The sequence below is a fragment of the Olea europaea genome, unplaced genomic scaffold (genome assembly GCF_002742605.1).
Source record: "Olea europaea var. sylvestris unplaced genomic scaffold, O_europaea_v1 scaffold1501, whole genome shotgun sequence".
Lineage (NCBI taxonomy): Eukaryota > Viridiplantae > Streptophyta > Magnoliopsida > Lamiales > Oleaceae > Olea > Olea europaea.
In genome coordinates, this window is record NW_019232582.1 from 13884 (window position 1) to 27382 (window position 13499).

Consider the following 13499-nt stretch of genomic DNA (forward strand, 5'->3'; position numbering starts at 1 on the left):
ATTAGGGTCACCTATAAGCTTGGAAAATCAATTGGAAATGATTAGAGAATTGAAAAACATGATTGATGGATAGATGAAATCAAAACCTAGACTCATCTCTCTCATATTACTTAATCTTTAAAACTTTAGGCCCGTTTGGTAGGGATTTTGAGAATTGATTTTTTGACCGTTAGAAGAAAAGTGAGGTCCACATGTGAGAGAAGAAGTCAAAAATTACGGTTTGAATAGTAAAATAACGGTTAAAAAATCAATTTTTTTGGGCAAAAAATCCCTACCAAACGGGGCTTTTGTGAAAAAGCAATAGTTCAACACAACCAACACCTAGAGGGGGAGTGAATAAATGTTCATGCGGAATTAAAACAATTATCACATCAATTATGCATTGCCTAAATTTATTCACATACTTTATCTACCTAAGTTGAATTACCGATTGAAAAATAAATAACAGAAAACAGTAAAAACACAACAAAATGTTGACGGAGAAAACCCAACTGGGTAAAAACTCCGGGCACAAGCCAATAGAGATCCACTATAGAAGCTATTGACTTACAGTACGTCAGACATTATTGATTCTAACAATATTCTGACCTCCTTACTGTATCGACCGCAGCTATCCTGGATTTTGCAGATCTGTGCCAAAATCCCAGCTTTGAATATCTTCTACCTCCTGTGAATCACCAAGCACTCCAGCTCTTCAAGCAATTTCCTTCCCGGATCTTCAAACAGATGATCTTCTGGAAGTTTATATGGAGATATGAAAGGGTGTTTTGATTTTGTGAGGGTTGATGTTTTTATTCAAAGAACCATGAGAATCAAAGATAAAAAGAATGAATTTATTTTGGCTCTTGATCCTTTGGAAGTTGAGAGAAATTGTTGTTTTGATGTTTTCCAAAGGTTTCAAATGAAAATCGGTCGTTCTGTTTATATAGTAGGTCAAATTTGGTAATATAGAGCGTTAAAAATTCGCGAGGCATTAAAATTACCAAAGGCCAGATAACACAGTCGCTCGAGCTAGGTCCTGACGAAACTCGAGCGACGTACCTTCGATCAGGCGATAGACCAGCGAAACTCCAGCGAGGTCAGTTCTGCAATTTTTGCTCTAGCAAGGTCAGGGCGAAACTCCAGCGACATCAACGCGCCGTTTGCATCTTCAAAGCATCCTACTTTACCCTAGACCTATGCTATGACTTTTACAAAATTGCAACTTTAGTCCCTGAACTATTTGACCTGTACAATTTAGTCCTTGACTTTATAATTTTGACAAATAGGTCCTTTGGTCACAGATTGCTAATTACACATTTTCCTAACACTTTGCATTCAAGTTAGATTTAGTTAAAAATAGTGATTTTATTAATTTGATTGTCTAGATAAAATAAGTGCAATTTTCATTGTAGTACTTGGTAGAATTTTGATTTTCAATCTTGTGGATTCAGCTTCTTAACTTATCGTTATATTATAAACTTGGCACGTATACTTACAGTATAGTTTGTACCTAACACCATACATGTTCTAAATGTAATTTTGTCCTGCCAAACTTTAAAAGTGAATTTCTGAATCCCAATTTATATTAAGAGCATCTCCAACAAATTTCTTTAAAAAGTGAAAATATTCTTTATTTTAAAGAGTTAACCCTTAATATTATGCTTCAAAAAGTTCTTCAAATTAACATTATTATAATAAAGATAGCGCTTGACTCTCCAAATTTTAAGAGACACACACTTTGTAATGCTCTATATGTTGACCCAACCAAATACTGTATACAAAGAAAATAAAGAGAAATAAGATAATAAGTTGGAAGGATGTTTTTGAAAATAAAAGATAGAAAAAATAATAAACACATATTGAACGTAATGAAATTAAGTGATAAAGATAAATAGGCTGTTAAAGTATTTAAATTTATTTACTCTCTAAATTTATAAATGCTCTTCAAATTATAAAATATCATTTCTAAAAGAAGAGAATTTCTTGGATATATTCTTAATCTTCAAGGATGCATTTAATTGCGAATACAAAATTTGCATGAAAAGAAAATATGTTTAATTAATTTAGTTTTGAATCTAAAAAATATTATACTTGTTTATTTATTTTTTGGTGATTAGATAAGAGATTGGAGTTAGATAAGAAATAGATAAAAAGAGTGAATTATTTGAAAAATAAAAAGCACCTTGATTAAAAAAAATATTTTCCTTATTTTTGAGAAAAATATGATTACACGATCAAAAGTTAAAGAATATTTTTCATGAAGAAAATTGTCAATCAAGCACATCAAAAGTAAGAGTATGAATAAAAATAATATTTTTCATAAAAAATTAAAGTCAATCAAATATAATTTAAATAGAAATTTAAATTCTCACACGACAAAACCATCCATTTTAAAATTCCAGCCGAATACATTTTTCGTTCTCTTTTCCCTTTTGCCTGCTCTTCTGTTTGGTTTACGATTTTTGATGTTGATCCTTTCCCTACCCAACAAAATTTTTAAAGGCCAAATACAAAGCAAGTTGGAAGGGCATTATAGACATTTCAATTTACTGAATTTCTTGTGCCCATTGCCATTACGCGTTTCGAAAACTGAACACATTTTTCGTTCTCTTTTCCCTTTTGCTCGCTCTTCTGTATATTTTACAATTTTTGATGTTGACCCCTTTCCTACCCACCCAAAATTTTAATGGACATTTACAAAGCAAGTTGGAAGGGCATTATAGACATTTCAATTTATAGAATTTCTTGTGCCCATTGCCATTATGCGTTTCAAAACACTTTACTACGTATACATCGAGACTTACATAATATTTGGGAACATCGTATCATTGAATAGTTCAAAATACAATTAGAGCATGTTTGTTTCTCATTTTCATAGTAAAAATGTATTTTGTAATATTGATTGTTGAAAAATGTGTGATTAAAAAATAAGGAAAAGTTTTAATTTTGCGTGTAATATTATTTTATTGAAGAGTGTATGGTTGAAAATAAGAGAGAGAAAAATGTATTTTGGGAAAAATGAGTACCAAACAAGGGCTTAATTTTTCATTCAGCCCTATTTATTTTTCATTATTTACTCATTAAGTCCCTGTTTGATGCCCATTACCTGAAAATGAAAATGGGGGGAAATAGTATCTTTTAGAAAAATGAATGGTTAAAAAAGAAAAAAAAAATTTCGATTTACGTGTAATATTATTTTATAGAAGATTGTGTGGTTAAAAATATGAGAGAAAAACATGAAATATAATGTAATTTAATTTAATGGGGATCAAACAGGGACTAAAATAAAAAATATTTCCGTTATTCATTACATCAAACTACCATATTTGAAAATCTATTTCCTGTGTGAGACTATTTTTTTTATTCTTATTTTTACATTAGCGTGGCTCAAGCGAAGTCATTTCCCTTTTATCTCATCTTCTATTATGTACAAATAGGCCTCCAACAAAATCACAAATTAATATAGCCACAAATTCCTCATTTTCATTTCATCGACTCCACCTTTGCACGCACACACAACCGAGCCTTCATCTCTCTGTCGAAGAAAAGGTGAGGCAAATATGGCGCAAAAGAGGGAGAAAGAAGAAACGGAACTCAAAGTCCCCGAAAACTTGCCAATATGCACCCCGCCGCCGATTTTAGGCACCGACAACGAGAAGCAAACGGCATCGTTTACCAATTCCTCGAGGTCGATGGAGAGTTCAGATCCGAAACTTCCCAGCGACGATGATTCGAGAACCAGCTCAGCAACATCGCTGGAGAGAACCGATCTGGAATCTGTTGCACAAAAAGTAGTTAAAGAAGTGGAGAATCGTGTAGGATTAAAGAGATCCAGAGAAGTAACCCGGTGTTCCGGATCCGGGTGCAGGAAGAAAATTGGATTAATCGGATTTCGATGCCGATGTGGAGAAGTTTTCTGTTCGGAGCACAGATATTCCGATCGTCACGATTGTAGCTACGATTACAAATCTGCTGGCCGGGAAGCCATAGCCAGGGAAAATCCGGTGGTTAGAGCCGCGAAAATCCTGAAGGTTTGAAGGAAAAAAGGTGCTTAAAAGTTACTTCTCCATAAGTTCACTTAAAAGTTACTTTTCTATAAGTAACTTTAGCCAGACATGCTGATCCTTCTTGGATTCTCTGATAATATGCCTCGCTGTATTGAGAAATGTTGAGGGAGGTGTGACATGGAATTATTGGAAAAAGGTGAGGGTATTGTTGTCATTTGAATTATTGTGATGATTGTAGTGAAAGTTGTTATAATTAATTTTTTGTAATATTTTAAGGTGATGGTGGATTGAATAATTTATTTGTGGTCAGTATGGGGACACTTACCATCATTTGGGTTGTTGGGAACTTTAGTGGATGCAATTTGGAGTCGGCTACAGGTTGGATTATTCGGAATTGCTTACCTAAATGACGGCTCCTTTTCCTATGATATCAAATATAAAAAAAAGACTATGCTACGCAAATATAAGAATAATGCTATTTGCAGTGAAAATTATCGACAATCGTCCTATGTGACGTATATTTGACAGTTTTTTATTTGATGTATAATTTAAAAAATAACTACCATGTTTATGTATCAAATAACAAATTGTCAAGTATATGCCACATAAAGTGATTATTGGCAGTTTTCACTACGAATAGCATTACTCCAAATATAATGATTGACATGCAAATGAAGGAATACTCACATCTCGAGGTTCGGGCATTATTTTATTCACGCGGAGTCCACGCTCCATGTGAGGGTTGGTCATCCATTCGGTCACCAAAATTCGGGCACTTCGACACTTTTCAAAAAAAAAAAAAAAAGAATATTTTGATGCTATTCGCGTTCACGATTTTTATATATACATCGAATTCTAAAAAATAATTATATTATATTTTTACTCTTATATAAATTTACCTAAACAGATACATATAAAATTAAATAAAAATATATAGTTCTAAAGTGTTCAACTCATATTTATTTTTATTAAATTCTTTTAAACCTTTTTATATCCTTTTAGAATTTTTGTTTAACTAAAAGTTTAAAAATAATAAGATATCATTTTCCACCAAAATTATAAAAGTCTAATAGTCATCAAATATCATCTTCAACTGAAATCAAAATAATAATGGAAGAGATACCATTAGAGGATTTTTATTTTACAAAAAAGATGAAAGCTGTGATTTGATTCTAGATTTACTTCGTAGCTTATTCGACAGCCACAACAAATAATAAAAATCTTATTTTTTTGAAAAGATATTCTACTTTAGGTTTTTAAATTAATTTAGGGCATTATGTTCAACCAAAAAATTGCCTTTTCAGGACGTGCGAGCATAAATTCTAAGTATCAGTTGATGGAAATAATATATTCAATCCTTCTTGAGCACAACAATTGAACCCTTCTGTATTTTTTGCAGATCTTCTCATTCTAGGATTATACTTTAATGCAAGAGGCCGTTTGATTGTAAAGATGAAATTGAATATAAAACGAATTTTAGGAAATTGAATTGTCTATAAATTATTTTCTTGGGAATTGTAAATTATTCTATTTGATTGGTATAATTTTTCACGTGAAAAATGTTGAAATAAAAGTATTTTTTGATATTCGTTTAGTTTTGTTTTACATGAAAATTGTCAATTAAAGAATAGAATTTACTGATATTGGGAATGAAATTTGTCTCCATTGCCAACAAAAAATTTTTTTAAAAATCAAGAAAATCATCTATCTTTTGGTGTTCGTTTGTCTTTGTTTTATATGAAAATTGTCAGTTAAATGGAATTTTTTTTTTACAATAATTCTTAGAATTTATTTTCATTGCCACAAAAAAAAAAAAAAAACGTAAAAGTAGGTTGGAAAAGAATTGGTTTTCAAGGAAAACCAAGAAAAGAACAATTTCCAAGACAATCAAGAAAATAAAATTTTATGGAAAAAGTGTGCTATCAAACATCACAATTTGGGTGGAAAATGAAATTTGAATTCCATTTTTCATGGAATTGGCCCCTATCAAACACGCCCTAAGTGTACAATAATAAGTCCATTGCAGCCTAAAACAAGGTGGAAAAATCTTTACATTACCTTATGTAGAATCCCGAATTTTTAACTTAAATTCGCATATATTTTTATTTGCCATTTAATAGGAATGCAATGTTTGGTTAAATTCTTATGCAAGTTAATTGATTATCTCTATAGTTATCTTATTAGTTGAGGGACCAAATTGAAAGGAAAAAAATATCAAATTATTTTATACTTTATTAAATGGGCCAAATAGTTAACTATTGAAGGAGTTAGAGTTACTCTACCAATATTGGGTTCATTTTGAAGCTCATAATAAATGGCGAATTATGGACTCAAGAAAAATTTAATTTGGTCAAGTTAAACCCGAGTTTTAGCCGTCTAAAGAATATTATGGTTATAAGAGTTTTAAAGGATTATATTTTTCGCCAGTTGACTGCCACCACTAGTTTAGCTAAATAAATTAGAATTTTAAGTTTTGGTTAAACAAAGTCTTTATATTAAGTATTAATAATTATACATTTTTAATTAAGAGGTAATCAATTAAAACGTAATTCCTGCTTACAAATTTAGTTAAATGCAAATCAAAAGAATTTGAATTATTTGATGTTAGACTTTAGTACATGAGTAACCCATGCATTTCATTATAACTTTCACGTGTCCATATAATTAGTAATCATTGTGTCCCCTAATTGGGAAGATTGGAATGAAATTTTGGGAAGATTGAACTGAAATTCTAATTTAATTAATAAGCATACATTTTATAATTTTCGACCATTAAGAGATTGACAATTTAAGATGTTTGTATTATAGTAAATTATGCAAATAGGAGGCAGATTTGTTTCCCCGTCCATGTGTAAAAGTCATGCAGTGTAATGCCTATCATTTCCTTGGTGTAATTGTAATTGATATAGAAATTGGCAGAAAATCAATAATTAATCTCCAGTCATACTATATCAATCGAGAATTATGAATCAATTTCTCAGAAGATTGCATGAAATACGAATTTAAATATGGCTGAAATTCCACTTCCCCCCACATGATTACCCGACTTCAACAGTATAAATAGAGCACTAAAATCACATTCTACTACACGTCCATTACCTCTCCCTCTTTAAAATATTCCTCTATATTATTTAGATTTTTTAAGGCTTTGGAATTGCACTCACATTTCTGCAATTTTATTCTTCACTTTCATCTTCAAAAGATGAGATACTCAGTGCTATTAGTGGTTTTTCCACATCTTTTCAAATACGTTATTATGAATTTAATTACTTCAATTCAGGCTCCTTCGGGAGAAATCATGATACATTTTAAGGCACAATTTAGCCTTTACGTTATTTTGCAGCGCTTGCTAGAATTATCATTTGTCATGGTGTGATAATTCTCATGTTATGTTGGTAAGATAATTCATTTGTAATTTCATGTTTGACTTGAATGTGGAGTAGCAAGTATCTCATTGAGTATAATTCGTTATACTCATCCCCTTATTTACAATTTTCAGATAATAATTAGTATGCTGGACGGCGGTGGATGGATTTGCTATTGGACCAACGGATCCTCGTCATGAAGTATTTTAATTTTCAAAAACACTAGAACTAATAATGAGTTATTCATTTTTGACCCAATTGTGAGTGCATTATAAATTTTCAATTAGTTTTAACTGTTCTAATAATTTTTGGATGAATGATATGTTTTCAAACGTTCCGCATATTTAAATTTATCTTTTGATTAAATGTTATTCAATCTTTTACAGAATTTCTCGTTATATTAAAACTGTTTATTTCAAGGTATATTCATGTTTCGTAACGTTTCGGGTTATTAGAATTCGGGGCGTTATAGAATGGTATCAGACCTAAGTGTTCTAAAATCGATCCTGCAGACTTAAAAGTTTCAAAAAAAAAATGTTGTTTTATGTAAATAGTTTCGAATGAATGAAATATTTTTCGCTGCCTAGATATTGTAAGGTTTACTTCTTCCAATTTCCACGTTGAGATTATATATATTTTTAAAAATAATAATAATGATAAAATAATATTGTGAACAGTGACCTCCATCCAAATTGTGTCACTATTATTTTGGTTTTATTTGGTGCGGTGCAGTGACCATCACTACTCTCGTTTATAAAAAAAAAAAAAAATAAATAAAAGGTAAGTCACTGTTCACGGATGAACAGTGACGCGGGAATAGTGAAGTTAAATGGGATTTTGTGAAATTTTGTTTAACGTAATATAAAATGGGGTTATGTGCCTATAGTTGTCCAAACGTGTTTATTTGTTTATTCTTGGACATGATTATTTGTTTACTCATTTACTATAATTTATTTTGGATAAGGATTTATTTACTATAATGAAATGTCACACACCATATTTCTGCCTTCTTTCTTCGATTGAAATTAAAATAAATGTAGAATAGGATTGTTTGGACTTTTTATGTGTAAATTTATGAAATGACCACATGATTGACTATACCTTCGTATTGTTGTTATTAACAATTTTTTTCAAAAAAAAAAAGGGGCTATACGTATTTAATCTTTTAGGGGGAATTCATTGTTCAAGTTTTCTTGATTTGCGTATTCGTAAAACTAAAAGGTTTTGTCAAAAAGATCTAAACTGTCTAAGGCGAGCTTGGGATTTAAGCGGTCCATGTGACCCCCCTCCTCACCTGGAAGCCTCTTTAGTTGCGCGTTATTCAAATCGATAAGACGAAAACAATGTTTTAAACCCACTTCAAATTTTATGAAAATCCTTTCATTTTAGAATTTAAAAAAAAAAATCCATTTTACAAAATTTATATACATAACAATAATAAGTTACGAGATCCGTGGAATCCAATGTTCATCAATCTGCCACTGTTCAATATTTTTAAGGTATGCAAAGATGAAGAATATTTTTATATTTTCATGCATGCTAATTAGTTGTATAATCTCATGAGCTTTTCCTTATGCATCATTTTATTCAAAAGTAGAATGTCAATTAATCATATCATACGATTAATGATACGATTATCATATGACTAAAACCTTAATGCGTAACTTTTGGCCTTAACATAATATAAACGACAGACATGGTTTAGAAAGATCTATAGGAAGAATGTAGCATGGTTGAATAGTTCTTAAGATAGATTACTTTTTACTTAAAGGAAATGACACGACATCAACAAAATCAAGCTACTATGTTCAGAAATTTATTGAGGGCAGTGCAAGACTTGGCAGGCAGCAGGCTCAGGCGGCACCTAGTAATGCAACAGGAGGTGCTAACACCGTGAGCTCGATCGTTGAGCAGTTTCGTCGTTTTAAACCCCCGTCCTTTGATGGTAAAGGTGACCCTTTCGCAGCTGAGGAGTGGCTGAGAAGACTTGAAGGGATCTTCGAGCACATGAACTGTAGTGACGCTCAAAAGGTTTCATGTGCAAAGTTCATGTTGACTAGCGATGCTGGACATTGGTGGGATTCCGAAACACGTACTAAAACTGTAGAGCAACTATGTAATCTCACTTGGGGTCAATTCAAGGAGTCGTTGATGGGTAAATATTTTCCCCAGCCATTGAGGGATCAAAAGGAGGTAGAATTTCTCCAACTCACGCAAGGAAATTTGCCACTTGGGGAGTATGAAAGAAAATTTGAACAGCTTTCTAGATATGCTCCACACATGGTAAACACTGAGTTGACGAAGACTAAAAGGTTTAAAATGGGGTTAAAACCAGAGATTAAGGGAATCATGGCAGCCCAGCAACATACTACTTATGCGAAAGTTGTACGTCGAGCACAAGCAATTTCTAATGGTTTAGGATTGGAAAAGAAACCTCAACCCAACACCGAGACTTCTGTAAAGAGAAAGTGGCAAGGTCACGACAAAGACAGGAATCAGAATCAGAAAGTAAAGATTTTGTCAAACTCAAACAAAACTTTTCCTCAATGCTCCAAATGCAACAAACGACACTTGGGAGAATGTCTTCAAGGAAAGGAATTATGCTACATTTGTGGTAAAAGTGGCCATTTCCTTAGAGAATGTCCAGAGAAGAAGAAAGAAGATGACCATCTTAAGAAGGGAAAGGCCAGAGTATTTGCTTTGATGGGAGAAAATGAGGATTAGAACACAGACGTAATAACAGGTATGTTACCAGTATTCGACATACCTGCTATTGTTCTTATGGATTCTGGATCGACTCATTCATTTATTTCTACAATTTTTATGGATAAGATTGGAAGTAAATGCGTAGAAACAAATAACATTCTAGAAGTTAGTACACCCTCGGGCGAAGTCATTAATACAATGATTAAAGGTGTTAAGTTAGAGATTGAAGGAAAAGTACTAAAGGCAAATTTGTACATCTTGGGAATGAAAGACTTTGATGTAATTTTGGGTATGGACTGGTTGGGTAGAAACTATGCAACTATCGTATGCCATAAGAATGAAGTCTTATTTCAAAAACCCGGAGAAGAAAAATTTCGATTCCTTGGAGCAAGAATTAGGACTCTACCCCAATTGATATCTGCAATGAAAGCAGAAAAGACGTTGAGGAAGAATACGTGTCGAGGATTTTTATTGAATATAAATAGTAAACCCCAGTTCGAAAGGAAAATAGAAGATGTACCTGTAGTAAATGAGTTCGTGGATGTTTTTCCTGAAGATCTACCTGGTATACCGCCTGATAGGCAAGTAGAGTTCACAATTGACTTGACTCCTGGGGCAACACCAATATCTAAGGCTCCTCATAGAATGGCACCAAAAGAATTACAGGAGTTGAAGGTACAACTACAAGAATTATTGGATAAGGGTTTCATCCGACCTAGTGTATCCCTATGGGGAGCGCCGGTATTGTTTGTTAAAAGGAAAGATGGGTCAATGAGGATGTGTATTGATTATAGAGATATTAATCATTTGACTATAAAGAACAAATATCCGCTCCCAAGGATATATGATCTTTTTGATCAATTGAAGGGTACAACGGTGTTCTCAAAAATAGATTTGAGATCAGGTTATCACCAACTTAAGATAAAGGATTGTGACATCCCAAAAACAGCTTTTAGAACGCGGTACGGGCACCATGAGTTCACAGTCATGCCATTTGGGTTAACCAATGCACCAGCTGTGTTTATGGACTTACTGAATCGTATTTTTCATCAATACCTAGATCGATTCATTATAGTCTTCATCGACGATATACTTGTATACTCAAAGGATAAGCAACAACATGAAGAGCAATTGAGAGTGGTATTAAATACGCTTCGAAAAGAGAAGTTGTACGCCAAATTCAAAAAATATGAATTCTGGCTAGATCGTATTGACTTTCTTGGTCATGTGGTTACTGCGCAAGGAATTGAGGTAGACCCAGCTAAAGTTGAAGCTGTAACAAATTGGTCTAGACCGATCAATGTAGGCGAAGTTCGTAGTTTCTTGGGTCTAGCTGGCTATTACCGGAGATTAATTGAAGGATTTTCTAAGATAGCTGGACCACTGACACAATTAACTAGAAAGGGAGTAAAGTTTCAATGGTCGGATAAGTGTGAAAGCAGTTTTCAAGAATTGAAGCAAAGATTGGTTTCAGCACCAGTATTAACAATACCAGATGGTTCCGAAGGTTTTGTTATATACAGCGATGCTTCTAAACAAGGTTTGGGATGTGTGTTAATGCAACATGGAAAGGTCATTGCCTATGCCTCTAGACAGTTGAAACCATATGAGCAGACTCATGACTTAGAACTCGCAGTAGTAGTTCACGTACTAAAAATATGTCGTCACTATCTATATGGCGGTAAATGTGAGATATATACCGATCACAAAAGTCTCAAGTACTTCTTTACTCAAAAGGAGCTAAACATGAGACAAAAGAGATGGCTAGAGTTGGTTAAAGACTATGACTGCACCATTCTTTACCACCCAGGTAAAGCTAACGTAGTTGCTGATGCTCTGAGTAGAAAGACAGCTGAAAAGTTGACATTTCCAACTACTCAAAAAGAGTTAGCTAAAGAATTTGAAAATTTGAGGCTAGAGGTGGTTACACCTTCGGTATAGAAGTCAGCCATTGTTGCGGCTCTAATGGTTCAACCAACTCTTAGAGAACGGATTAGAGAAGCTCAAAAGGATGACCCATTTTTGTGTAAAATCATGGCTGGAATTGGGACAGATAAGCAAGAGGGATTTGCGATAACTGATGATAAGATACTTATGTATAAAGGCAGAATATGTGTTCCTAAAGATAAGGGACTAAGGAAAGAAATTCTTGAAAAAGCACACTCTACGGCTTATACAGCACATCCAGGAAGTACAAAAATATATCGAGACCTTTGAAATACGTTTTGGTGGAGAAATATGAAAAGAGAAATAGGACTTTTTGTAAGTAAATGTATCATCTGTCAGCAAGTAAAAGCTGAACATCAGAGACCTTCAGGATTGTTTAGACCACTAGATATACCGGAGTGGAAATGGGAACACATTACCATGGATTTCGTGGTAGGACTTCCGAGATCGGCTAAAGGGAACAACGCTATCTGGGTAATAGTGGATCGTCTTACAAACTCAGCCCATTTTCTTCCAGTTAAGATGACATTTACCATGGAGCAATATGCACAGATTTATGTCAATGAAATAGTCAGGTTACATGAGGTTCCTGTTTCTATTATTTCAGATAGAGACTCGAGATTCACGTCAAAATTTTGGAAAAGCCTACAAAATTCTAGGGGAACAAAACTGAAATTTAGTACTGCATATCACCCACAGACTAATGGACAATCCGAAAGGACAATTCAGATACTTGAAGATATGTTAAGAGCTTGTGTACTAGATCTTGGTGGTAGCTGGGAATCACACTTGCCTTTAGTAGAATTTGCCTATAACAATAGCTTTCAAGCAACTATAGGCATGGCACCTTACGAGGCACTATACGATAGGAAGTGTAGATCACCTATCTACTGGGATGAGATTGGAGAAAGGAGGATTCTTGGACCTGAGATCATAGATCGAACCGTACAGGCCGTGGAAAAGATTCGAGACAAAATTAAGGTTGCTCAAGACAGACAGAAAAGCTATGCCGATAGAAGAAGAAAAGATCTCAAGTTCCAAGTTCGTGACAATGTATTTCTGAAAGTAGCTCCAATGAAGGGAGTACTTAGATTTGGAAAGAAAGGAAAATTGAGACCAAGATTCATTGGACCATTCGATGTGTTAGAAAGAATCGGAGATGTGGCATATAGACTGGCACTGCCACCAGAATTTTCAACAGTGCATAATGTTTTTCACGTATCAATGTTGCGAAAATACTTACAGGATCCTAATCATGTGATCAACCATCAAAATTTAGATGTACAACATGATTTGACCTATGAAGAAATGCCATTGAGGATACTAGAAAGAAAGGTTCATGTACTGAGAAATAGGGATATTCCTTTAATCAAGGTCCTATGGCGTAACCATGGATTGGAAGAAGCAACTTGGGAAAAGGAAGATGAGATGGAAATCAAGTATCCCGAACTTTTTAACTAATCTAAGGTAAATTTCGAGGACGAAATTATTT

At 33.5% G+C, this 13499-nt stretch overlaps 2 protein-coding genes across 2 annotated transcripts; both read left to right on the top strand.

Annotated features, from left to right (window-relative positions):
• Positions 1-3379: 3379 nt before the first annotated feature.
• LOC111376416 (zinc finger A20 and AN1 domain-containing stress-associated protein 5-like) lies at positions 3380-4335 on the top strand. Its single transcript, XM_022999377.1, has one exon. The coding sequence runs from the start codon at positions 3543-3545 to the stop codon at positions 4017-4019; it is 477 nt and encodes a 158-aa protein (XP_022855145.1). The 5' UTR covers positions 3380-3542; the 3' UTR covers positions 4020-4335.
• On the top strand, positions 4098-10078 carry LOC111376413. The gene is made up of 3 exons (XM_022999374.1): positions 4098-4137; positions 4266-4367; positions 9126-10078. Exons 1-3 carry the CDS (start codon positions 4098-4100, stop codon positions 10076-10078), a joined length of 1095 nt encoding a protein of 364 aa, XP_022855142.1.
• The last annotated feature ends 3421 nt before the right edge of the window (positions 10079-13499 follow it).